At 41.2% G+C, this 25,440-nt stretch overlaps 1 protein-coding gene across 2 annotated transcripts in view; it reads left to right on the plus strand.

The window, feature by feature from the left end:
• The window catches only part of umps (uridine monophosphate synthetase), a 41,486-nt gene extending 16,280 nt beyond the window's left edge, over window positions 1-25,206 (plus strand). The window contains exons 3-7 of one of the 2 annotated variants that reach the window (XM_068035345.1): window positions 5,968-6,669; window positions 15,002-15,177; window positions 17,044-17,158; window positions 20,850-21,050; window positions 23,906-25,206. In XM_068035345.1, the coding sequence (XP_067891446.1) occupies window positions 5,968-6,669; window positions 15,002-15,177; window positions 17,044-17,158; window positions 20,850-21,028 (1,172 nt within the window). In that variant the 3' untranslated portion in view covers window positions 21,029-21,050; window positions 23,906-25,206. Of the gene's footprint in view, window positions 1-5,967; window positions 6,670-15,001; window positions 15,178-17,043; window positions 17,159-20,849; window positions 21,193-23,905 lie in introns of those variants that run through there. The other variant, XM_068035344.1, reaches the window with a different exon arrangement.
• The last annotated feature ends 234 nt before the right edge of the window (window positions 25,207-25,440 follow it).

The following is a 25,440-nucleotide window of genomic DNA, read 5'->3' on the forward strand; positions in this document are numbered from 1 at the left end:
TTGGCTCAAAAAATAGAAACAAGGCAAATGACAAATAAGGCCTATACGGTCAAATGGAAATGGAACTCACTGGATTATGTGGGCTGGACTGCTGACACGATACATTTGGCCCACGATTGGTAGTTAGAACATCAAAGGGTTAAGCCATCAAAGCTAAGAAGTGTTTGCTGGACCTGAAAGATGCATGAAGAAATAGTGAATTTGTAAAATTGAAATTTGTCTGTAAATAGCAGTCAGCGTGGATTCCAAAGTGCAAGATTCTGCCTGTTCAACGTTCTTTATTTCTTTGAGGAAGTTATAGAGTGACAAATAAATGCAATATGGAAAGCCCTATAAGTGATGTAGAGGGCATTTGACCATAGGAACATAGCAAATAGGAGCAGGAGTAGGCCATTTGGCCCCTCGAGCCTGCTCCTCCATTCAACTAGATAATGGCTGATCTGTCTTAATGCCATTTTCCTGCACTATCCCCATATCCCTTAGTGACTTTAATATCTAGAAATCTATCGATCTCTGTCTTGAACATACTCAATGACTGAGCCTCAGCCAGCCTATGGGGTAGAGAATTCCAAAGATTCACCACCCTCTGAGTGAAGAGATTCTTCCTCATCTCAGTCCTAAATGGCCTACCCCTTATTCTGAGACTGTGTCCCCTGGTTCTAGACTCCTCCCCCCACCCCCCCAAAGCCAGGGCAAACATCCTTCCTGCATCTACCTTGCCGAGCTCTGTAAGAATTGTGTATGTTTCAATGAGATGACATCTCATTCATCTAAACTCTAGAGAATACAGGACAAGCCTCCTCAATTTATCCTCATAGAACAATACCACCATCCCAGGAATTACTCTGATGGACCTTCATTGCACTCTCTCTATGGCAAGTACATCCTTCATTGGGTAAGGAGACCAAAACTGTACACAATACTTTAGGTGTGGTCTCACCAAGGCTCTATACAATTGCAGCAAGACATCTATACTCCTGTATTCCTTGCAATGAAGGCCAATATACCATTTGCCTTTCCAGTTCCTTGCTGCACCTGCATGGTAGCTTTCAGTGACTCATGAGCAAGGACACCCAGGTCCCTTTGGACATCAACACTTCCCAATCTCTCACCATTTAGGAAATACTCTACATTTTTGTTTACCCTACCAAAGTGGATAACTTCACATTCCTTGAAGCTTCTTTGCATCCTCCTTACAGCTCACATTCCCATCTAGTTTTGTGTCATCAGCAAACTTGGAAATATTATATTTGGTCTCTGCATCCAAATCATTGATATAGATTGTGAATAGCTGGGGCCCAAGCACCAACCCTTGTGGTACCACATTAGTCACAGCCTGCCAACCTGAGAACGACGGGTTTATTTCTGCATGCTGTTTCTGTCTTTAACTAATTCTCAATCCATGCTGGTATATTACCCCTCTAATTTGATTTTTTAGCCTCTTGTGTGGGACTTTATCAAAAGCCTTCTGAAAATCCAAATACACCACATTCACTGGTTCCCCCTTATCTATTCTGCTAGATACATTCTCAAAAAACTCCAACAGGTTTGTCAAACATGTAAATCCATGTTGATTCTGCCCAATCCTACCATTATTTTCTAAGTATTCCGTTATCATGTCATCTATAATAGATTCTAGCATTTTCCCTACTACTGATGTCAGGCTAACAGGTCTGTAGTTCCCCGTTTTCTCTCTCACTCCTTTTCTTAAATAGTGTGGTTACAATTGCTACCTTCCAAAATGTAGGAACCGTTCACGAATCTATAAAATTTTGGAAGATGACTACCAATGCATCCACTACCTCTACATCAACTCTTTCAACACTCTGGGATGTAGATTATTAGGTCCAGCTGATATACCAACTTTCAGTCCCATTAATTTCTCCAATACTACTTTTTTACCAATACTAATTTCTTTTGGTTCCCCATTCTTGCTAGTCCCTTGGCTCTCTAGTGTTTCTGGGAGGATTTTTGTATCTTCCTCGGTGAAGACAGACAATAAGTATTTGTTTAGTTTCTCTGCCCTTTCCTTATTCCCCATTATAAATTTTCCTGTCTCTGCCTGTAATGGGCCCACATTTGTCTTTGCTAATCTTTTCCTTTTTACCTACCTATAGAAGCTTTTACAGTCTGTTTTTATGTTTCTTGCTAGTTTACTTTCATATTACATTTTCCCTTTCATTATCAGTTTCTTGGTCCTCCTTTGCTGAAATCTAAAATGCTCCCAATCCTCAGGCTTATTCTTTTTTGGGAACTTTATGAACCTGTTTCTTTGATCTAATACAAACTTTAACTTCTCTTGTTAGCCACTTTTCCATTTGGGTTTTTGCGCCTCAAAGGACCAAGTCTTGCATGATTGGCTGTTGGTGAAACTGAAAGCTGTGGGAATTCTATGCGAATCATGAGAATGGATAAAAAACTGTTGAAGGTTAGGAAATTGGTACTCGTTAGAGGTAGCATGTTGGGGTGGCAAGCATCCCAATGATTGATGGCTGAGCCACAACTGTTTCTAATTTGCCTCTATGACGTGGATTCAGAAACTCAAAGCAAATTGGTCAGATTTTCAGAGGCCTCGGAAGGACACTGGAATCAGATAGATTAGAAATTGCAGAATGAATTGCACAGTGTATTACCACCAGGTGAGAAAGGGGTCTGGGGGTTCCCTCTCAGCCTTTGCCTGGTTTAGCGGTAACAGGATTTAATTTTAAAAACACCGTGTTTTAGCTCCCCCTCAGTGAATCCTTATTCACTGCTTTCCAATTGTAAGGCAAAGAAATCAGATAGGTTTTCTTAGATTTAAGCAAGAAAGGTGGAAGTTTATTTATCTTAAACTCTAATTCGGTTAACGGCTACGAGGACGTGACGCGACCATGCTAGCATGCATATGCGACAAAGACACACGCAGATAGAGACAGAAAAAGTAGAAGGAATAAAGGGGAAAAGTTTGAGTCAATAGCTGGTAGTCATTTATGGTCCTTTAAGTTCAATGGGAGTCTTTGGTTGCCGGAAAGTCTTGCTGTTCGTTGGCGCCCAGTGCACGCTTCAATTTGTTTCAATGTAGGAGTCTTTTTTTCTCTTGAGGTCTAAGCGACTTCAGTGGGTCCGGAGGCCTGGGAGAAAGCGAGAGAGAGCCAACCAGGAGAGAGGCTATCTTGTTCCAGGTTCAGTTACAATCTGCAGTCTGACCCCAAACTGTCCTGTGTCTAGTTCAAAAAGCCTGGACCAGCTGGTTAGTCATGTGACCAGCTGGCTTAACCACTCCTGCATTTGTGGATTCCAAAGCTCTCAGTGGTGGGTGGGGCGGGGGGGGGGGGGGGGCAGGGGGTGTAGTGCTGTCTGCCACCCCGACAAGATGTAGATCAGTATTGCCCAGCCCAATCTCTGTTAATTGAATCAGTGAGCAATTCTTTTGTCTCTCCAAGCACTGTCTCTTAGTGTGCAGATGTCCTCCAAGATGTCTGGTTGTTTCTTGTAAAACAAGTCATTTCTTCACTCCAGCAACAGTTTAAAATTAATGTTCATATGACGAAATTAATATGTCCCATTCTTGGCAGGTAGGGATCTTCATGACAGTATATAAATGAACAGAACAGTAGTAGATTAAATTGAAAGTGCACACATATAAAATACTGCACATAGAAAAGAAAAGTGGCCAATACTGGTGTTAAAAAGTTGAAAGTGACTTAGGATTTGGTAAACTTGGTAATCAAGATGTCCAACTGATATAGAGCATCAGTCAACCATATCAAGAGAATGTTGAACTATGAGGCCAAATATCTATAGAACTCAGGAATAATTATCAAACTGTACCGTGATCTGGCCAGACCACACCTTGAGTACTGTCTAGTTTTGCTGTAGGATAGCATTCTAATGCTCCTACAGAGAGAAACACAAGATCAAAGATATGAGTTATAAGGGAAGACTGGAGAACCTTGGGTTTTACCATCTTGAAAGGAGACATCTGAGAGATGACCTTAGAGAGGTATATAAACTATAGAAAACATATTGAATGGCATGGAAAAGGTAAAACCAAAGGTTTACTTTCAATTGCGGCAGCAGGGCAGGCTAATAAAGTTCAGACTAATAAAAGGCCAATTTAGGACTAATATCAAAAAATTCTTCACATGATCAGTACATAGAATGGACTTATAGGAGTACTGGAGGTACTATTTCTGAAATGAATTAAGGAACAGTTAGATGCTGAAGAGACTTCAGGGCTATTCTGGATGGATGAGCTAAGGTTGACTAAATGGCAGACTCATCTGTGATCTTTGAAATATTTTTTCTGCACATTTGTTATTGAGGTTCTTGCAGCATTAGCAAGGCCAAATTCATTGTCATCCCTAGCTGTCCTGAGTAGATGGTGGTGTACTTTCTTCATGCTACAGTGCATCCTGCAAATAGCATATGCTGCAGCGATCGTGTGCCAGTTGTGGATATTAAATTCAGTTACAGAGGAAAAGCACTGATCAAGCTGACTGCTATATCATGGATGGTGTTAATTGTCTTAATTGTATTTGCATCTGCACCCGCCATCATATTCCTGATTTGATGCTTGTAGCTAGTGGAAGGGACGGGAAGGAATTTCTTGTTGCAAATTATACACATTGGCCCTTGTCTTGTAGTAAAGCTTCTGGTCAATGGTGACCCTCAGAGTATTGATGGTAAGCAACTCAGTGAGGTGTTTGGGTTGGAGATGGTCATCCCCTGCCACTTGTGGAGCAAATGTTACATGTCACTTATCAGCCTAAGCCTGGATGTTGGTCAGGTCCAGCTATAGACTGGCATGGGCTGCTCCATTATTGGACCTGTTCCATTTCTGATGTTCTAACAGAGGGAAGGGCATTGATTAAGCAGCTGAAGATAGTTGGTGTGTGAGAGCTGCCCTGAGGACTTGTAGCAACTATGTCTTGGAGCTGCAAAGATTGCCTATAATGAGCACTGGCATCTTCCTACATGTCAGATATGACTTCAGCATTGGAGAGATTTTCCCCCCATTAACCTCAGTTTTGCTGAGGCTTCTTAATGCCACAGTTGGTTGAACGCTGGCTTTTTGTCCAGGCAGCTACTCTCACCTCTCCTCTGACATTCAACACTTGTGTCTTTGTCTTTGTGTAGCCCAAGACTATGACAATGTCAGGAACTGAGTGCTTCTGATGAAACATGAACTGAGCATTGGCAAACAGGTTATTCGTGAGTGGGTTTCACTTAATGGCAGATTACATCTTCCATCGCTTACATGACGATTGAGGGGCAGCTGATATTGTGGTAATTAGTCATTAGATTTGTGCTACATTTTATGGATAGGACATACCTAGGCAATTTTCTACATGGTCATGTCAATGTTATAAATGCACTGGAATAGCTTGGCTAGATGCCTAGCTAGCTCTGGTGCACGGGTTTTCAGTCATAGCCAGAATGTTTTGGGTTTGTTGTGTCCGTTGTTCTGAGCTGCTGCTTAATAATGTGTGAAGTGAGCCAAATTGGTTGGACATTGGTGACTGCAGTGGTAGGGATTTCCAGAGGAGGCTGAATAAAACCATCCACTTGGCACCTTTGGCTGAAGCCACTTGCAAATATTCATTGCAGGCATATCAAAACGAGGGTATCTACGTCTTGTTACTTTTATAAACTTACAGCATACTGCTTTCTGAAGTTATTTGCAATAATGCTCTATTTGTAGGGTTGAATAATGACTATTTGCATAGCTCTTGCTTAATGTCTTTTGTGCAACTTAAGTTTGTATCTCCCTGGAAAATTAACTGATATCTTCAATCATCAGAATCTGAAATTTGTCATTCAGCAGTATAAATTATATTTTTTAATGTGTAACATTTCCAAATGTTGGTCTGGAAAGAAATAAACCGTTTTAGATGTGTATTTTGCCTTGAAATCCATTAACTTGTTTTAATTGTAATACCGCATTGTTTTTTTACATTTATCAAAAATAACATCCTATAATTACAGGTACAAAACGTCTAGTGGAAGGCACTGTCATCCCAGGAGAAACCTGTCTTATTGTCGAGGATGTTGTCACAAGTGGTTCCAGTGTTTTGGAGACAGCAGAAGTTCTTCGTAAGGAAGGATTAAAGGTCACTGATGCAGTGGTGGTGTTGGACCGAGAACAGGGAGGAAGGGCCAGATTAGAAGAGGAAGGGATACGTTTACACTCTGTCTGTTCTTTATCCAAATTACTGGAAATTTTAAATGGCCAAGGCAAAATTGACTGTGAGATAGTAGAAAGTGTCAAGACATTCATAAGAAAAAACTGTCCACCAGTGAATAAAATGATGAATGGTTCAGCAAAACAGCTCAATAACCAGCCGGATGGGGCATCTGCAAAAAAACCCTATAAAGTAATTAGCTATGCTGCTCGTGCCCAGCTCCCTGAGATTCACCCAATCACAGCACAACTTTTTAAGATAATGGAAAAGAAGCAAACCAATTTGTGTCTCGCTGCTGATGTCACAAACTCAAAAGAGTTGCTACAACTGGCTGAATCGCTGGGTAGCGAGATCTGCGTTTTGAAAACACATGTTGATATCTTGGATGATTTTAATCCAGATGTGTTCAAAGAGCTAAGAGCAATTGCTGACAAGCATGAATTTTTGATATTTGAAGATCGAAAGTTTGCAGATATTGGGAACACTGTTAAACATCAGTACGAAGGTATAGAGTCATTCTTTTAAAGTGTTTAAAAGCCTGTGATGGTTGTTATAGTCACTTCCAGGCATTCATTATTTTATAAGTAACTGAGTAGATTACAGCTTAACCTCAAGGATAGATTGCGTTTTTGTTTTTTTTTAATCACTTGTGAAGGCCTTTTTAAACGTCCATTGATTTTATTTTTGATTCTGACAAAAATGAGTAATTGTTACAATTTTTGAGCTGCATCAGATTGTTCTTTTACAACTCTCAGTATTCAAGTCCACTAGCGTTAGCACGCCCTTATTCCCTGCAAACTGCAGTGTGTCCTTATAAGCACCTAAATGAAGATTTGCCTTGGGCCTAACAACACTCAATACTGCCTAACTAGCAGAAAATTGCAAACTGTATTTCATTGCAGTGGCAAGGAGCTGTAAATCAACCCCTTTCCTCAGAAACACTGGAGAATGTCACCTGCTTTGAAGACCAGGTTACAAGAATTCACAGTTTCAAGGCATTCAACAGTCAAAATATGTGATGGTATCTGACTGACATTTATCTAACAGCTTCATAATAGTTACTAGACACAAATCCTGGTTCCAAGTACTTTGTTAAAGAAAACAAATATGTAAAATGGGGGTAAAAGCAGCATATTAAGGACAGTTTGTCTCATTGCAGCATTCTGCACCTTAAAAATAAATATGCTAGCTTAGTGAATGCACAGCTTCCAGACTGAGCATAGTGTTTATTTAGGAAAGCATATCTTAGACTTGTACTGTGGAAAAGGTGGGCGCCAAATGTACATTATCTCTTATATTGGCATTTGTCCCACAGGTGTGTCCTGTACATGTCTGTTTTGGGGGACATCACACCTCATTTCTAAAGGGGACTGCATCTAGAGGCTAGCAATAATGCATCTATTAGCTTGCATGTTTTCAGAACAGTTCATTTTATGGTAATTAGGCCCAATAGGTGCAGACCTAGGTTGGCAGAAATCGAAAGTCCTGTCAAGCTATTCTTTATAACTGACTTTTGGTTTATGAACAGATTATATGTAGCAGTGTACCTTTCTGACTGCAACAGTCATTGCCCTAGAGACAAATATGAAGCAAAGGATAGCGAAGGGTTTTCTTGGGAATGGGGGTACTTATCTAGGGAACTTTACTCACCCTTCAGTCTCTGAAGCATGGCCAGATCTTGGAGGTAGTGGTATAGCTCATATTGGGCGAGGTGAAATTTTTCTGCCACTGAGAAGTTGGAGTAGTGTGGCGATACATTCTCATGCCTGGTTCGGAATCCATCTGTGGTGACGGTACCTGAAAATTCTCCATTGTGCCAATTTGGGGACTTTTATGAGAGGAATAGACTTTCTATATTGATAGTGTCATTGCTGTTTTGAGGTGTTTCTGGACCTCTGTCAGCCTCTCTTGTGTTTTTGAAGAGCAGACTGTATAAAGGCTTGTTTTGAGGGCTCTGAGTTCCATGGCTGGTCATGAATTGTATGGCCAGCCAGATTATGGCCCAGAATTCCCTAGAATTAATAGTGCTGAAGATTAGGTTATGAAGGAAAGCTGTGCCCTCCTTTTTACATTTGGGATTTTGTGCCTTAAGAACAGGAATAGGCCATTCCACATCTCAAGCCTGTCCTGCCATTCAGTTCGTTTTTTGCTTTCTGTACCTCAACTCCACTTACTTGCCTTTGATCCATATCCCTTGATACTTTTACCTAACTATGTCAATTTCCGTCTTCAAAATTTCAACTTTAATTGACCCAGCATCTACAGTCTTTTGAAGGCAGGAATAGCCTAGCTCAAAAGTCCTGAGATTTCATGCCTAAACTGAAGTAATCCAGCTGGGGTCTAAGGCTCTATACAAATGAAGCACAACTTCCTCCCTTTTTGTATTTCAGTCCTCTTGAGATAAAGGTAATTTTCCATTAGCCTTTTTGATTACATGATTTTTTTCTTCCTACGTACTAGATATTAGTGATTTGTGTGCATGGATGTCCAAATCCCTTTGGTCTTCCACAGCTCCTCACCTCTCACCATTAAGAAAGTATCCCAATTTGTTGGTCTTGATTAAAAGTGGATGATTTTTTGACTTCCTCACATTGACCACAGTTATGTCCACTATTTTAATCTGTCTATGTCCCTTTGTAACTTCTTGCTCCCACTTACACAATTTACCATCTAACTTATAGAATCTTACAGCCCATCATTTCTGTGCCAGCTCTGAAAGAGCTGTCCAATTGAGTCCCACACAACAGCTTTCTCCCCATAGCCATGCAAATTAGCTCTCTTCAAACATGTGTCCAATTGCCTTTTGAAAGTTCCTATGGAATCTGATTTCATCACCATTTTAGCTAGTGCATTCCAGATCACAGCAGCCCTCCGTATGAAGTAATTTCTCATCATTTCCCCTCTAGCTCTTTTGCCAATTATTTTAAAATACATAACCTCTGGGTTTTAATCCATTTGGCAGAGAAAACAGTTTCTCCATGCTTGCTCTATTAAAACCCTTTATAATTTTGAATGCCTTGATTAAGGCTCCCCTTAAACGTCCTTTCTCTAAGGAAAACAATCCCAGCTTCTCCAGTCTCTCCACATAACTTTTTGAATAGCGGTAGCAGTGAGAGTGCGAGCCAGGGGGCAGCTGGGAAGGTAAGTTGAGCTATAAAGTACTTACCTAGCGATTCGGCGGACACAGGGACTGCTGGGTACGTGAACTTATATATTCGGGCAGTGGCTAAACCCGAAACACTACACGTGTAGTGTCTCCCACCCATCCTCCTCCTCTAACCAAAAAAAAGGACTCTTGTGTGGAGGGTTTGGTAAGGTAAGGTTTTCCTTTATTTTTACTTAATCCCTGTGTCAATTTAGAGCAGAGGGGATGGAAGCTAGGGCAGTTGCATGCTCCTCTTGCAGGATGTGGGAGGTAAGGGTCACCACTTGTGTCCCTGCTGACTTCACCTGTGAGAAGTGCACCCAACTCCAGCTCCTCACTGGAGCTGGATGAACTTCGGATCATTCAGGCGGCTGAGGAGGTGATAGAGAGCAGTTATAGGGAAGTAGTGACACCTAAGTTACAGGATAAAGGTAGCTGGGTGACCGTCGGGAGGGAAAGGGAATAGGCGCACAGTGCAGGGATCCCCTGTGGCCGTTACCCTCAATAATAAGTATACCGTTTTGGATATGGTTGTGGGGGGAGGACCTACCAGGGGAAAGCCACAGCGGCCAGGTCTCTGGCACTGAGCCTGGCTCTGTGGCTCAGAAGGGAAGGGGGGGAGAATAAGAGAGCGATAGTGATAGGAGATTCAATGGTTAGAGGAACAGACAGGAGATTCTGTGGTCGCGAGTCTACAGGATTCTTAAGGGGGAGGGGGAGCAGCCAGAAATCGTGGTACACATCGGTACCAATGACATAGCTAGGAAAAGGGATGAGGACCTGAAAAGCGAATATAGGGAGTTAGGTTGGAAGCTAAAAGGCAGGACGAACAGGATAGTAATCACAGGATTGATACCGGTGCCAAGTGCTAGTGAGGCTAGAAACGGAGCGAGTGCAGCTGAACACGTGGCTACAGCGCTGGTGTAGGAGGGAGGGCTTCAGATATGTGAATCATTGGGATACCTTCTGGGGAAGGTGGGACTTGTACAAGAAGGACGGTTGCATCTGAACTGGAGGGGCACCAATATCCTGGGCGGGAGGTTTGCTAGCGCTCTTCGGGAGGGTTTAAACTAGTTTGGCAGGGGGATGGGAACCGGAACTACGGATCAGTGGATGGGGTAGCTGTTGAACAGGCAGATACAGAGTGCAGAGAGTCTGTGAGGAAGGTTAGACAGTTGACAGGGCAAAGTTGCAGCCAGTATGATGGGTTGAAGTGTGTCTATTTTAACGCAAGAAGTGTCAGGAATAAGGGTGATGAACTTAGAGCATGGATCAGTACTTGGAGCTACGATGTTGTGGCCATTACGGAGACTTGGATATCACAGGGGCAGGAATGGATGTTCCGGGGTTTAGATGTTTCAAAAGGAATAGGGAGGGAGGTAAAAGAGGTGGGGGAGTGGCATTGCTAATCAGGGATAGTATCACGGCTGCAGAAAGGGAGGTCGTCGAGGAGGGTTTGTCTACTGAGTCATTATGGGTGGAAGTCAGAAACAGGAAAGGAGCAGTCACTTTGTTGGGAGTTTTCTATAGACCCCCCCCAATAGCAACAGAAACACGGAGGAACAGATTGGGAGGCAGATTTTGGAAAGGTGCAGAAGTAACAGGGTTGTTGTCATGGGTGACTTCAACTTCCCTAATATTGATTGGAACCTCCTCAGTGCAAATAGTTTGGATGGAGCAGTTTTTGTCAGGTGTGTCCAGGAAGGTTTCCTGACTCAATATGTAGATAGGCCGACTGGAGGGGAGGCTATGTTGGATTTGGTGCTTGGCAACGAACCAGGCCAGGTGACAGATCTCTCGGTGGGAGAGCATTTCGGTGATAGTGATCACACCTCCCTGACCTTTACTATTGTCATGGAGAGGGACAGGAGCAGATGGGATGGGGAAATATTTAATTGGGGGAGGGGGAATTACAATGCTATTAGGCAGGAACTGGGGAGCATTAATTGGGAACAGATGTTCTCCGGGAAATGCACGACAGAAATGTGGAGGTTGTTTAGGGAGCACTTGCTGCGACTGCTGGATAGGTTTGTCCCGATGAGGCAGGGAAGGGATGGTAGGGTGAAGGAACCTTGGATGACAAGAGATGTGGAACAGCTAGTCAAGAGGAAGAAGGAAGCTTACTTAAGGTTGAGGAAGCAAGGATCAGACAGGGCTCCAGAGGGTTACAAGGTAGCCAGGAAGGAACTGAAGAATGGACTTAGGAGAGCTAGAAGGGGACATGAAAAAGTCTTGGGTGGGTAGGATTAAGGAAAATCCCAAGGCGTCTTACACTTATGTGAGGAACAAGAGGATGGCCAGAGTGAGGGTAGGGCCGATCAGGGATAGTGGAGGGAACTTGTGCCTGGAGTCGGAGGAGGTAGGGGAGGTCCTAAATGAATACTTTGCTTCAGTATTCACTAGTGAGAGGGACCTGGTCGTTTGTGAGGACAGCGTGAAACAGGCTGATATGCTCGAACAGGTTGATGTTAAGATCTTCCCGGATGTGCTGGAAATTTTGAAAGATATGAGGACAGATAAGTCCCTGGGGCCAGATGGGATATACCCAAGGATATTACGGGAAGCGAGGGAAGAGATTGCCGCACCTTTGGCGATGATCTTTGCGTCCTCACTGTCCACTGGAGTAGTACCAGATGATTGGAGGGTGGCAAATGTTATTCCCTTGTTCAAGAAAGGGAATAGGGATAACCCTGGGAATTATAGACCAGTCTTACGTCGGTAGTGGGCAAATTAGTGGAGAGGATTCTGAGAGACAGGATTTATGATTATTTGGAAAAGCATAGTTTGATTAGAGACAGTCAGCATGGCTTTGTGAGGGGCAGGTCATGCCTCCCAAGCCTTATTGAATTCTTTGAAGATGTGACAAAACACGTTGTTGAAGGAAGAGCAGTGGATGTGGAGTATATGGATTTTAGCAAGGCGTTTGATAAGGTTCCCCATGGTAGGCTCATTCAGAAAGTAAGGAGGCATGGGATACAGGGAAATTTGGCTGTCTGGATACAGAATTGGCTGGCCCATGGAAGACAGAGGGTGGTAGTAGATGGAAAGTATTCAGCCTGGAGCTCGGTGCATGGAAGACAGAGGGTGGTAGTAGATGGAAAGTATTCAGCCTGGAGCTCGGTGACCAGTGGTGTTCCGCAGGGATCTGTTCTGGGACCTCTGCTCTTTGTGATTTTTATAAATGACTTGGATGAGGAAGTGGAAGGCTGGGTTAGCAAGTTTGCCGATGACACGAAGGTTGCTGGAGTTGTGGATAGTGTGGAAGGCTGTTGTAGGTTGCAACGGGACATTGACAGGATGCAGAACTGGGCTGAGAAGTGGCAGATGGAGTTCAACCTGGAAAAGTGTGAAGTAATTCATTTTGGAAGGTCGAATTTGAATGCAGAATACAGGCTTAAAGACAGGATTCTTGGTATTGTGGAGGAACAGAGGGATCTTGGGGTCCATGTCCATAGATCGCTCAAAGTTGCCACCCAAGTTGATAGGGTTGTTAAGAAGGTGTATGGTGTGTTGGCTTTCATTAACAGGGGGATTGAGTTTAAGAGCTGCGAGGTTATGCTGCAGTTCTATAAAGCCCTGGTTAGACCACACTTGGAATATTGTGTTCAGTTCTGGTCGCCTCATTATAGGAAGGATGTGGAAGCTTTAGAGAGGGTGCAGAGGAGATTTACCAGGATGCTGCCTGGACTGGAGGGCATGTCTTATGAAGAGAGGTTGAGGGAGCTAGGGCTTTTCTCATTGGAGCGAAGAAGGATGAGAGGTGACTTGACAGAGGTGTACAAGATGATGAGAGGCATAGATGGAGTGGATTGCCAGAGACTTTTTCCCAGGGCGGAAAGGGCTATCACCAGGGGGCATAATTTTAAGGTGATTGGAGGAAGGTTTCGGGGAGATGTCAGAGGTAGGTTCTTTGCACAGAGAGTGGTGGGTGCGTGGAATGCACTGCCAGCAGTGGTAGTAGAAGCCGATACATTAGGGACATTTAAGCGACTCTTGGATAGGTACATGGATGATAGTAGTATGAAGGGTATGTAGGTAGTTTGATCTCAGAGTAGGTTTAAGGTTCGGCACAACATCGTGGGCCGAAGGCCCTGTACTGTGCTGTACTGTTCTATAACTAAAGTTCCTCATTTTTGGTAAGCCTCCTCTGTACCCTCTCTAAGACCTTGTCAACCTTCCTAAATTTAGTGTCATCTGCAAACTTGAATATACAGCTCTCTATTTCTTTATCCAAGTCATTGATTTTTCTGGGGAAAAGCTGAGGCTTAGTACAGGTCACTGGGGAACACCATTTGTCACATCCTGCAAATCAGATTATGTTTCTTTTATCACACTTCTCTGTCTCCCACCTCCCAATCCCTTTCACAAGTTACCTCCAAATCCCAGCACTTTTATTTTTACTAATAATCTCTGGAATGTTGCCAAGTTACTCTGGAACTTCATATAGACAGAATTCATAACCTTAACCCTCCGGCCTCCTCAAAAAGGTCGATTTGATTAGTTAGACATGATCTATCACTCACAGATCCAGGCAGACTCTCTTTGATCAGCTGATACTTGTTTAAGTGCTCAGTTGTTCTGTCCTTGATGATGAATTCCAATAATTTGCTCTCAACTGATGGTTTCCTGGTTCTCTTTCTTTCCATTCTTATATAATGGAGTAACATTTACAATTTTCTAATCCAAAGTCACAGCTCCTGAATCTAGAGAGCTTTTGAAAATTATAACTAACTCATCTGCAATTTCCCCAACTGTTTCTTTTAATACCCTAGCGTGAAAGCCATCATGTTATGGCAATTTGTCCATTTTAAGTCCCATTATTTACTGCATTACCATTTTCCTTACTTGTGTTATGTTCAGTAAATTCCTCCCCTTGTCTTATTTTTAGATTCCCTTCGGCCTTTGGTATTTTTCCTGTTGCTCTACTATGAAAACAGATACAAAGCATTCACTAATTTCTTCCCCAGAGATTTATCTATCAATATCTTCAAATTATTGAGCTGTAACCCTGCCTTGCAACTTCTGAAGCATGTAGAGGAGACAGGGGATTACAGTCATTCTTCATGCTTTTTGTCGGCACCAGAAAGGAGATGGGCAAGTTATTTTTTGTGGTGTTTTCTTCATTTTCAAGCCTTAAATTTACTTGTCTCAACATAAGTTAGCAGAATTCTCCCTGTCATTATTTGCATGGATTATGCTGGACAAATGATTGATAAGTTTATTGGAATTAATTTGGAGCTTCTTTGCCCCTTTCCAACTTTTCCACCTCTTCCTAAAATTACTAACAAATGGTTTCACGGGCAGTTTTCAGAATTGACTTCGTGAATGTGCTATAGGAAGTTAAAGGCATCACGTGGTATATTACTCTTCTGCTGATAAATCTTCTGTTTGAAAGAAATGTTTTACGTGGGATGGAAACAAGTGTGTGAGATAACTCGCAATGTAATGTGCCTTTGCATCACATACTGAAGTGACTTAATGCATTTATATGCCTGATGAAGGAGGTCCCGTACTCACAGCAGATTGGGAGAAACAAGAAAACTGGATGTATGTTCGTGTCAAAGCAGCGCAGACTGATAGGTTTATGTTTGATTGTGTCATTACTGTGTCAGACTCAAATATTGGGAGTTATCAACATTATTGCAGTGTAGAAGTGCTCTGTTTGGTTAATTTATGTCTTCTTGTTCTCCAGGTGGAGTATACAAAATTGTTTTATGGTCTGATTTTGTGAATGCTCATGTGGTTCCTGGCCCTGGAGTAGTGAAAGGATTAAAAGAAGCTGGGATGCCTCTGAACCGAGGCTGCTTGCTGATTGCCGAAATGAGCTCCAAAGGTTCCCTGGCTACTGGGGACTACACCAAAGCAGCTGTAATTAAATCATTCTGACTTATTACCAAATACAATGCAAGAAAGATATCCCAATACTCTAAGAAGTCCACACGTAGAATTTGAGGATCTTTCCACATAGTATTGAGCACAAAACCATTCCACAACAAATCAAGGCTTCCGTTATATTGAGGCTATGGGAGGATATAATTCCATTATCTCTTCCTGATTATGGCTTCCAAATTGAGATGGATAAATGGAAAAAGCCAACGGTTTAGGAATACTTTCTATATTAAGATTCCATAAACCCTGGTCACAGAAATTACTGTAGATTTCCAGTGGCCATGACCAGCATTACAAATACTGTATTTTTCAGTGTCTTAGTTAAGTGATTTATTTTAGCAAATCTTAACTTTATTTCATTCCTGTCATATTTAAGATTTTGCAAATGCCACTAATTTTGGCTTCACTCACGAATTGCAAACATAGAAAGATTTGCAGCACTGAAGGGGGCCATTGGGCCCATTATGTCCATGCCAGCTGAAAAAAGCTATCCAGGCCAATCCACCTTCCAGCTCTTGGTTTGTAGCCCTGAGGTTATGGCACCTGAAGTGCATATCCATGTGTTTCTTAAATGCAACAAGGGTTTCTGTGTCTTATCATCCTTTCAGGCAATGTGTTCCAGTCCCCAACCACCCTATGGGTTAAGAAATTACTCCTCAACTCCCCTTTAATCCTATCAGTTACCTTAAATCTATGCCCCCTAGTTATTGGTGTCTCTGCTAAGGTAAATAGGTCCTTCCTATCAACTTTATCTAAGCCCTTTATAATATGCACCGAAATTAAATCTCTCCTCAGCCTCATCTGTATGCAGTACTCTAGCTGTAGCCTAACTAGTGCTTTATACAGTTCTAGGGTAATGCCTCTGCTGTTATATTCTATTCCTTGGCTAATAAAGCAAAGTATCCTGTTGCCTTCTTAACTATCTGCCCTGCTACCTTCAGGGATCTGTAGATATACAGTCCAAGATCCATCAGTTCCTCTGCACTTTTCAGAATCCTGCTATTTATTGTGTATTCCCTTGACTTGTTTGTCCTCTCCAAATGTATTACCTCATACTGCTCCAGATTGAATTCCATTCGCCACTTTTCTGTCTACCTGATCAGTCCATTGATATCTTCCTGCAGTCTACAGCCTGCTTCCTCACTATCAACCACACGGCCCATTTTGATATCATCTGCAAACTCCTTAATCATGCCTCCTACATTTAAGTCTAAATCATTGAAATGTACCACGGAAAGCACGGGACCCAGTACTGAGCCCTACAGAACCCCACTGGAAACAGCCTTCCAGTCTCAAATATACTCATTGACCCTGACCCTTTGCTTCCTGCCACTTTCCCTTGGATCCAATGAGCCCTACTTTTCTGACCAGTTTGCCATGTGGGACCTTGTTGAAAGCCATGCTAAAACTCATGTAGACTACATCATACATGCTGCCATCAGAAGTGCCTGTGTTGGGCTTACTACACACTGGTTAAAAAAAGTTCTCCTGAATACATTTTAAGAATTCTGTGACCTCTATACCTTTTACACTGAATTTATCCCAGTTAATATTGGGGTAGTTGAAATCCCCTACTTTTACTGCCCTTTTGTTTCTGCATTTTGCCTACATATTTGCTCTTGACTATCTCCCTCTGGGGATCTATAGTAGCAGCGTGATTGCCCCATTTTTCCCTCAGTTCAACCCAAATGGCTTCATTTGATGCTCCTTCTAGCATTTTATCCTTACTCACAGCTGTGATTATTGCTTTAACCATGGAGATAGCTTGTGAATTTGTACTACTAAATTAGGAGAGATAAAATTCAAGCTAAAATTCTCTTCTAAAACATATTTTTGTTTATTTAGGTAAGACTGGCTGAAGAGCATTCTGACTTTGTCATTGGGTTTATATCTAACTCAAACATCAGCAGCAGATCAGAGTTTATAAACATGACCCCGGGAGTTCGGATGCAGATTGGAGGTAAGGGTACTACTCTTCAAGTGCAGTATATTGCAATGCTAGAAGCCTCTTGCTAGTCATTAAAATCTTTGTCTTAGAGAGAGAATGTAGTGGAAGTGGATTATATGAAGTTGCAGCTCATAGCAAGTATTTTATACTTGTAACTGTTTAATTGGGAAGTGAAGTTTGCATTGATTTTTTTTACATATAGCAGAAATGCACTGCAAAGGCATAGCAGATTTAAAAATATATTAGTTGGTGTCCTGCAGTGTTAGAACAAAAATTTAATGTATCTTTTTATCCTGCTTATCAGCTACAGTGTTGATTGCACTGAGTTTTTGCTTAATTCAGCCCCTGAGGGAGAAGAATTGGACCTTGAACTGCTAATATTGGTAGTGTCAGAGGTTGGCCCCTCCCTGGGTTCAATTCAGTGTGCCTGAAATGGTTTCCAATCAGTATGGACCCAACAAAAAATGATATATCAATTATAATTATTAACATTGGACAGATTGGTAATTGTCTATTATTGAGAGCTAAAGGTTACACAAAATTATACACAAACAGGCTGTTGGTTCCACGAGCAGTAGTCCTAATCCCATGTGCAGGCGCTGGTTTTGTATTGTTTCATGTCCCTTTCCTTCACACACCTATCTAACCTATTGTTGACGTGACTAATCAATAACCTTAGTAGTACCATCCACACCCTCTCAAATCTTTTTGACGCTTCCCTTCTCTGTCGTAAATTTCTTCTAATTTTATAGCTGTACACCTTTAATTACTGGAAACAGTAATTGTGTCCAATCCCTTCATCATTTTAAATAACCTCTATCAAATCACCTCATAATGTTCTCTGTTATAAAGTCATAGTATTAGCGTTATACAGGACAGAAACAGGCCCTTCGGCCCATCAGGTCTGTGCCAGCCATCAAGCACCTAACTATTCTAATCCCATTTTCCAGCACTTGGCCCGTATACTTGTATGCTATGGTGTTTCAAGTGCTCATCTAAATACTTAAATGTTGTGAGGGTTCTTGCGTCAACCACCTCTTCAGGCTGTCCTATGGAAGCAATCCCAATTATTCAAGTCTTTTTATTTTCATATGTATATGTCCTCATACCAGGGATCATCCTAGTGAATCTGTGCTGTAGCCTCTTTTTTTTCTAATCATTCTTGAGGATTTGGGCATCACTAGCATTTATTGCCTGTCCCAATCTGTCCTTAAGAGGTCGTATTACCACAGTACTGTTTGGGTAGGGAGTTGCAGGATTTTCAGCCTGTGACAAGGACAAGCACTGTATGTTCATGTTGGGATAGTGTGAAACTTGGAGATGTTTCCATGGACCTACTTCCCTTGTCCTTCTAAGAGTTGGTAGTTCCAAATTTGAAAGGTGCTCCCACTGAAGCCTTGGCAAGATGCTGCAGTACATCCTGAAGTTAGTACAGTTGTCAAAATCCAATGGTCCAAAAGTTTTTTATGGCCCTTTTTCCCCTCATTTCCTTCAGGATGCTTGGATGTATCCTGTCATATTCCGGCACTTTGTCTTTCTTTCACTGAACCAACTTATTTATTTGTTACAAATGTTTATCACTTCCCTTTCTCTCTGCCGCCACCCCCTCAACCGTGCTCTTGCCAGTAAACTATTGCAAGCGTTTGATAGGGACATGCCCTGTGCTGCAATTATCCCTTTGGCAAGCCATGTGAAATATGTAAACCCTCAGCTATCTTTGAGTGTCTGCTAAAGCTGCAGCCCATGCAGGGAAGGAAGGATAGGATATGCCACATCTGCTCTTCACGCTTAGAAAAAGAACTAAAATCAGAACCTGTTTCTGTTTTTAAAAAAGTTTTCCAGCTAAAATGGATGCATTGTCTCAACAACTTGCATTTGTTTTGCACCATTAATGCAGTAAACCGTCCTAAAAAAACTTCACAGGAGTATTATCAAACAGAATTTGACAACATAAGATATTCGGACAGATGACCATAAGCTGGGTCAAAGAGGTAGGTTTCAAGGACTATCTTAAAGGAGCAGAGAGGCGGAGAGGTTTACGGAGCGAATTCCAGAGCTTGGTGCCTAGGCAGCTAAAGGAACAGCCACCAGTGGTGGCCATGTGTTGCATCTCTTGATGTCAAATTATGACAAAATAAATAATCTATTTACAGGAATAAATAGATTAGATAGTCCTATTATTTTCACAAAAGTGCCCAGTTTTCAAGCCAGCCAGTTCTGTATTTGGCTTTTACAGAATTACCCCAGGGTGCCAAGCATCACTAGAATTAACTAATTGGTACCAGCTTATTAGTACATACAAAGAAAACAAGGAAAAATAAAATCAAATGGAATGGTAACTTATCGACCATCTTGGTGACACACAATACTCTTTTAACTTAAATGGCAACAACCCTTCACAGGCTGTTCAAGAAGTCACTTCAAAGTGAGCCAGAAAACAACTCTGCTGGGCTATTGTCAGTCTGTCTGCCAGCAATTGACCCTTGTGTTACATTGCTTGCATCAAAACAAAATAAGTGTTTCATAGTTTGGCCAGTATGTTGAAAGCAAATTGTGCCAACTTCTTTAAAAACTGTGCACAGTGCAATAGTTAATTCCTAATTGTGCCCATGAATAATGTATTACTAATTCTGTGATATTCTTAGGTTAACTGTCATACATTGTTGTCATGGTTGCTTGCCATTTCAACACTCCCCCCCCCCCCCCCCCCCTGCTCTCATGCTCACATCTCTGTCCTGGGATTGCTGCAGTGTTCCAGTGAACATCAACGCAAGCTCGAGGAACAGCATCTCATCTACCGATTAGGCACACTACAGCCTGCCGGACTGAACATTGAGTTCAATAATTTCAGAGCATGACAGCCCCCCATTTTACTTTCATTTTTAGTTGTTTTTTTCTTCCTTTTTTTTTACATTCTTTTTTACATTTTTTACAATCTTTTTTTGCATTTATTTCATTTCATCTTAGTTTGTTCAGTTTGCTTACCCACTGTTTTTTTCAGGTTTTTTTTCAGGTTTGCACTTGCTGCTGTTCAATATTCAGTGTATTCACACCTAATCTGTACTAATGCTTTGTCTTTCAACACACCATTAACATATTGTTTGCCTTTGCTCCGTGACCTTTTGGTCAGCTATGTGGCTTGGTCCAATCTGCACCTTCTCCTTTGTTATCTCTTGCCCCACCCCCACCTCACTTGCTTATAATCTGTGACTTTTCTAATATTTGTCAGTTCTGAAGAAGGGTCACTGACCCGAAACGTTAACTCTGCTTCTCTTTCCACAGATGCTGCCAGACCTGCTGAGTGATTCCAGCATTTCTTGTTTTTGATACATTCTTCCTCGCTATGTAACCCCTGTTTCAGATTGTTTTACTAAGATTGTTGAGGACTTTTACTGCTTCTTCCCTCCCCCTCACCCCAACCAATCTTAATAGTACCATTCACTACTTCCACAGACAGGAGACTAGCTGTTGGTGCAAATATTTAACCATTAGTAGAAATCACTGAGATCAGAACCGCACCTGTGTGAATTTGCAGAACGTTTAGTGATGCAATATGATGATGCAGCCATAGCACAAAGGTTTCTTTCAGCTAGTAATTTGTTTGCCAGTTAAACAGTATTATACATATGAAAATTTGTAACCATATCTTGGGTGTATAGAATTAATTCAACAAGTTCTGTCTGTGCCTCACATTTCTTTTCAGCGGATAATCTGGGCCAACAGTATCTGAGTCCTGAAGAAGTGATTCACAACAAGGGCTCAGACATCATCATTGTGGGTCGAGGGATCCTGTCTGCAAAGGATTGTGTGGAAGCTGCAAGAATATACAAAAAAGCAGGATGGGAGGCTTACCTAAGTAGATTATCATCTGTTAACAATTGAAAGTTTGAACAAAAATACACAGGTGGTTAATTTTGAGCACAAAGTCTGTTGTAATCAATTGATTATTATTATTACTCTTTTCTTGATTTGTTATTTTGTAATGTAGTACAATTATTAAATGTACTTTTAAATAAAGACTGTAATTTGTTGCGTTTTAAAGACAATCAGTCTGATCTTTACAACTGCAGATTGCAAAACTAAGTCTTTTTGTTGCAAGAGTTAATAACTGACAAGCACATATATAGAATCATCGAATGAAACAGCACAGAAGGAGGATATTCGGCCGCTTGGGCCTGTGCCGGCTCTTTAGTAGAGTTATGCAATCAGTCCCACTCCCCTTTTTTCCCCAAACTCCTGTAAATCTTTTCCCTTCAAGTATTTCTCTAATTCCCTTTTGAATGTTACTATTGAATCTGCTTCCACCATTCTTTCAGGCAGTGTATTCCAGATCACAACAACTCACTGTGTTTTAAACAAAAGTTTCACGTCACTTCTGATTCTTTTGCCAGTCACCTTACATCTGTGTTCGCTGCTCACTGACCCTTCTGCCTTTGGAAACAGTTTCTCTTTATTTACTTTATCAAAGCCTTTCATGATTTTGAACACAGCTACCAAATCTCCTCTGAAGAAGGGTCACTGACCTGAAACGTTAACTCTGCTTCTCTCTCACAGATGCTGCCAGACCTGCTGAGTATTTCCAGCATTTCTTGTTTTTATTTTTGTTTCAGATTTCCCGCATCCGCATTATTTTGCTCCTCTTACCCTCTCTGCTCTAAGGAGAACTACCCCAGCTTCTCCAGTCTCTCCACATATCTGAAGTCCCTCATCCCTGGTACCATTTTAGTAAACCTCTATTGCATCCTCTCCAAGGCCTTGACACTCTACCTAAAGTGTGGCAGCCAGAATTGAACACAGTACTCCAACAGAGGCCTAACCAGTATTTATAAAGGTTCAGCATAACTCCTTTGCTTTTGTAATCTATTCTTCTATTAAAGCCAAGGATACCATATGCTTTTTTTAAACAACATTTTCAACTCGTCCTGCCACCTTTCAAAGATTTGTGTATATATACCCACCCTCTCCCCAACCCCAGTCTCTGTTCTCACAGTATCTTTAAAATCGTATCATTTAGTTCATATCGCCTCTCCTCATTCTTCCCACCAAAATGTATCACCTCACATTTCTCTGCGTCAAATTTCATTGGCTATGTGTCTGCCCATTTCAGCAATGGTTCAAGAAGGCAGCTCACCACCACCTTCTCAAGGGCAATTAGGGATGGGTAATAAATGCTGACCTAGTCAGTGACGCCCACATCCCATGAATGAATTTTTTTTAAAAAACTAACCTCCTCATTGTTTGCTACATTTCTGAATGTTGTGTCATCTGCAAACCTTGAAACTATGCCCTGTATACCCAAGTCCATTTATATCAAAACAGCAATGGTCCTAAAACTGACCCCTGGGGAACATCTCTATATACCTCTCTCCAGTCTGAAAAACAACCATTAACTGCTATGCTCTGCTTTTTGTCTCTTAGCTAATTTTGTATCTGTTCTGCCAGTGTCCTTTTAATTCCATGGGCTTTGATTTTGTTAACAAATCTATTGTGGTACTTTATCAAACACCTTTTTGAAAGCCCATCTACACATCAGCCACATTGCCATCATCAACCCTTTCTATGCATCAAAGCACTTGATCAAGTTAGTCAAACCCAATTTTATTTTGGCAAATCCCTGCTGACTTTCATTTATTAACCCATACTTTTCCAAATACCAATCAATTTTGTCCCAAATAATTGTTTCTAAGTTTTCCCACCACTGATGTTGGGTTGACGGGCCTGTAGTTGCCAGGTTTTCCCCCTCCCCTTTTTCTAAACAGGTGTAACGTTTGCAATCCTCCAGTCCTTTGGCACCACCTCCATATCCAAGGACGATTGGAAAATTGTGGCCAGAGCCTCCATAATTTCCACCCTTGCTTCCCTCAGTAACCTAGTGACTTATCTATTTTGAGGACTCTCAACTTTTGAGTACCACCTCCTATCAATTTTTATTCTATTCAATATCACTAATGCCTCCTGCTTTACTGCTGCATTGGCAGCATCCACTTTTCTAGTGAAGACAGATGCAAAGTACTGGTCGTCTGCCTGCACAAGATTTCCTTTTTTGTCCTTAATCAACACTACACTTTTTTACTATTTGTGCTTCTAAAAGACTTCCCTTTTATGTTGGTGACTAATCTATTCTTTAACTCTTATTCCCTGTTTTTAGATCTCTGTATTTTCTTTATTCAACTTCATTCTCTACTCTATTATGAACTTTACATTTGTCTTAAGCCTGCCTCCTTTTTCTGTCTCATTTTAATCTCTCAAGTCATCCAAGGAGCTCGAACTTTGGATGCCCTTCCTTTCCCCCTCATGTGAATGTGTCTACTCTGTACCTGAACCATCTCCTCTTAGAAGGCCTCCCATTGTTCAATTACTCTTTTACCTATGATGCAGTTTGTTAAGATTACAAGCTTTTAATTTATGTGGATTCTCTGTTGGATTTTAAATATAATTTCTGTTTACCATTTTAAGGGAAGTTGTAACACTATGTTGTGTTGTTTTGTCTTTCTGGGAAAAAATAAGTTTCTTTTGTAATTAGGAAAATCTACAATAGTAAATTATTCGTCCATTTCTTAGCATGCAGGTCTTGCATATAAACCTTACAGAATGAATTATTTAATCTTAAGAATAATCAGAGTGAGGTTAATTAATGGGAGGGTTTATAGTTTACCTATATTGCTCCTTCAGGCAAGTAGGATTGCAAATTTATGGCTGCCATCAATTTATTTTTTGACAACTCCATTTTTTGATTTTTTTTTTTCAATTCATTCTTAGGATGTGAGCGTCACAGGCAAGACCAGCATTTGTTATTCATCCCTAATTGCCCTTGAACTGAGTGGCTTGTGTTGTGGAAAAATCTAACCACTCTCGAGTCCACGGGATTAAAGCAAATAAAGACTTTATTTCAAGCATTTGCAAGGGAGAAGCTTCTGGTAACCCAAAGAATTTCTCAATGATAGAGTTTACAGTACACATTCATAGGATGCAATAGTCATTATTCATCGATCACACTACCACCAACGCATACCAGGTTTACGACTTGATCAATGAACTGGATTGTATGCCCCCCCGCAACCCCCCCCCCCCAACAAATGTTTCCTGTTATCTCATCCCCCAACCTTGACACTGCTAGTTCCCATGGTTTATTGTTGCTTGTCTAGTCTCTAATTTCCCCTTTCCTCTTTTCTTAGTGAAGCAAGGACAGCATGTTTACACAAGCTGTTTGAGGCAATTAAGTACTGAGTTGTAAAATCCCAGAAATAATGGTCAAGTATCCCATCTGGCCAAAGGGTCCCTCACAGCTACAGTGTTTCTTCTAAGATTATTAATGCATTCTAATGCTAAATCTACTAATGGCTCCCACTTCACTTGCTAGACCATTTCAGAGTCAGCCACATTGCTGTTAGTCTGGAGTCACATGTAGGCCAGACTGGGTAATGACAACAGATTTCCTCCCCGAAGGACGTTTGTGAACCAGATGAGTTTTTACGGCAATCTGGTAAATTCATGATTATTAACGAGACTAGCATTTTGTTCTGGATGTATAAATTAATTGAATTTAAATTGCCCCAGCTGCCTTGGTGGGATTTGACCTCCTATCTCTGAAGCATTAGTCCAGGCCTCCGAATTAATAGTCCAGTAACATTACCACCATGCTACCATCCCCGATTGACTGGAAGATTACCTGAAAGAAGGTGAATTGACCTTTCTATGTTTTGTTTGTAAATATTCTTAGCCCCTTCATCTATTGTCGAAGCTTATTTGTACTTCACCTGAGAAACCAGACAAAGAGATTATTGAGTCTTGGCTGATCGCATACATCAGTTTATGAAATTTCCTCCACTGATACTGATCACATTTTTAACCTCAGTTATGTGGCTACATCGTAATATAAATCATTCCATAATCCGCGAGTAAAATAAAAGGGAAGGTGAACCGATCAAATCACTCAAAATGCTTTTTGAAAATATTTTTGTAAGTAACTGAAGTTTCTAGTGTTCAAAATAAAATTGTAAACCTGAAAAGACAAATGATATATTTCACAATAACATGATTAAACGTAAAAGTTACCTTTAGTGCCTTTGCGTACTTTTCTTTTGTTGAAGATATCGGTCTTTCAAAAAACTGGAATTGGATGTGACATTTTTGCCTAGAACTGTGACTCTTTCAGATCCTGCAGTCTGACTGTATGTATTGTGAACTATCTCTTAGGATGTCAGTCCAAGGGGGAAAAAAGTTTCCCTTCCACCTGTAATTGTATCTGTTTGGTTTTGCCCCTAAAAATAGGAGCATCTGGAGAATAAATTTTA

This window comes from Heterodontus francisci, chromosome 7 (assembly GCF_036365525.1).
Source record: "Heterodontus francisci isolate sHetFra1 chromosome 7, sHetFra1.hap1, whole genome shotgun sequence".
NCBI lineage: Eukaryota > Metazoa > Chordata > Chondrichthyes > Heterodontiformes > Heterodontidae > Heterodontus > Heterodontus francisci.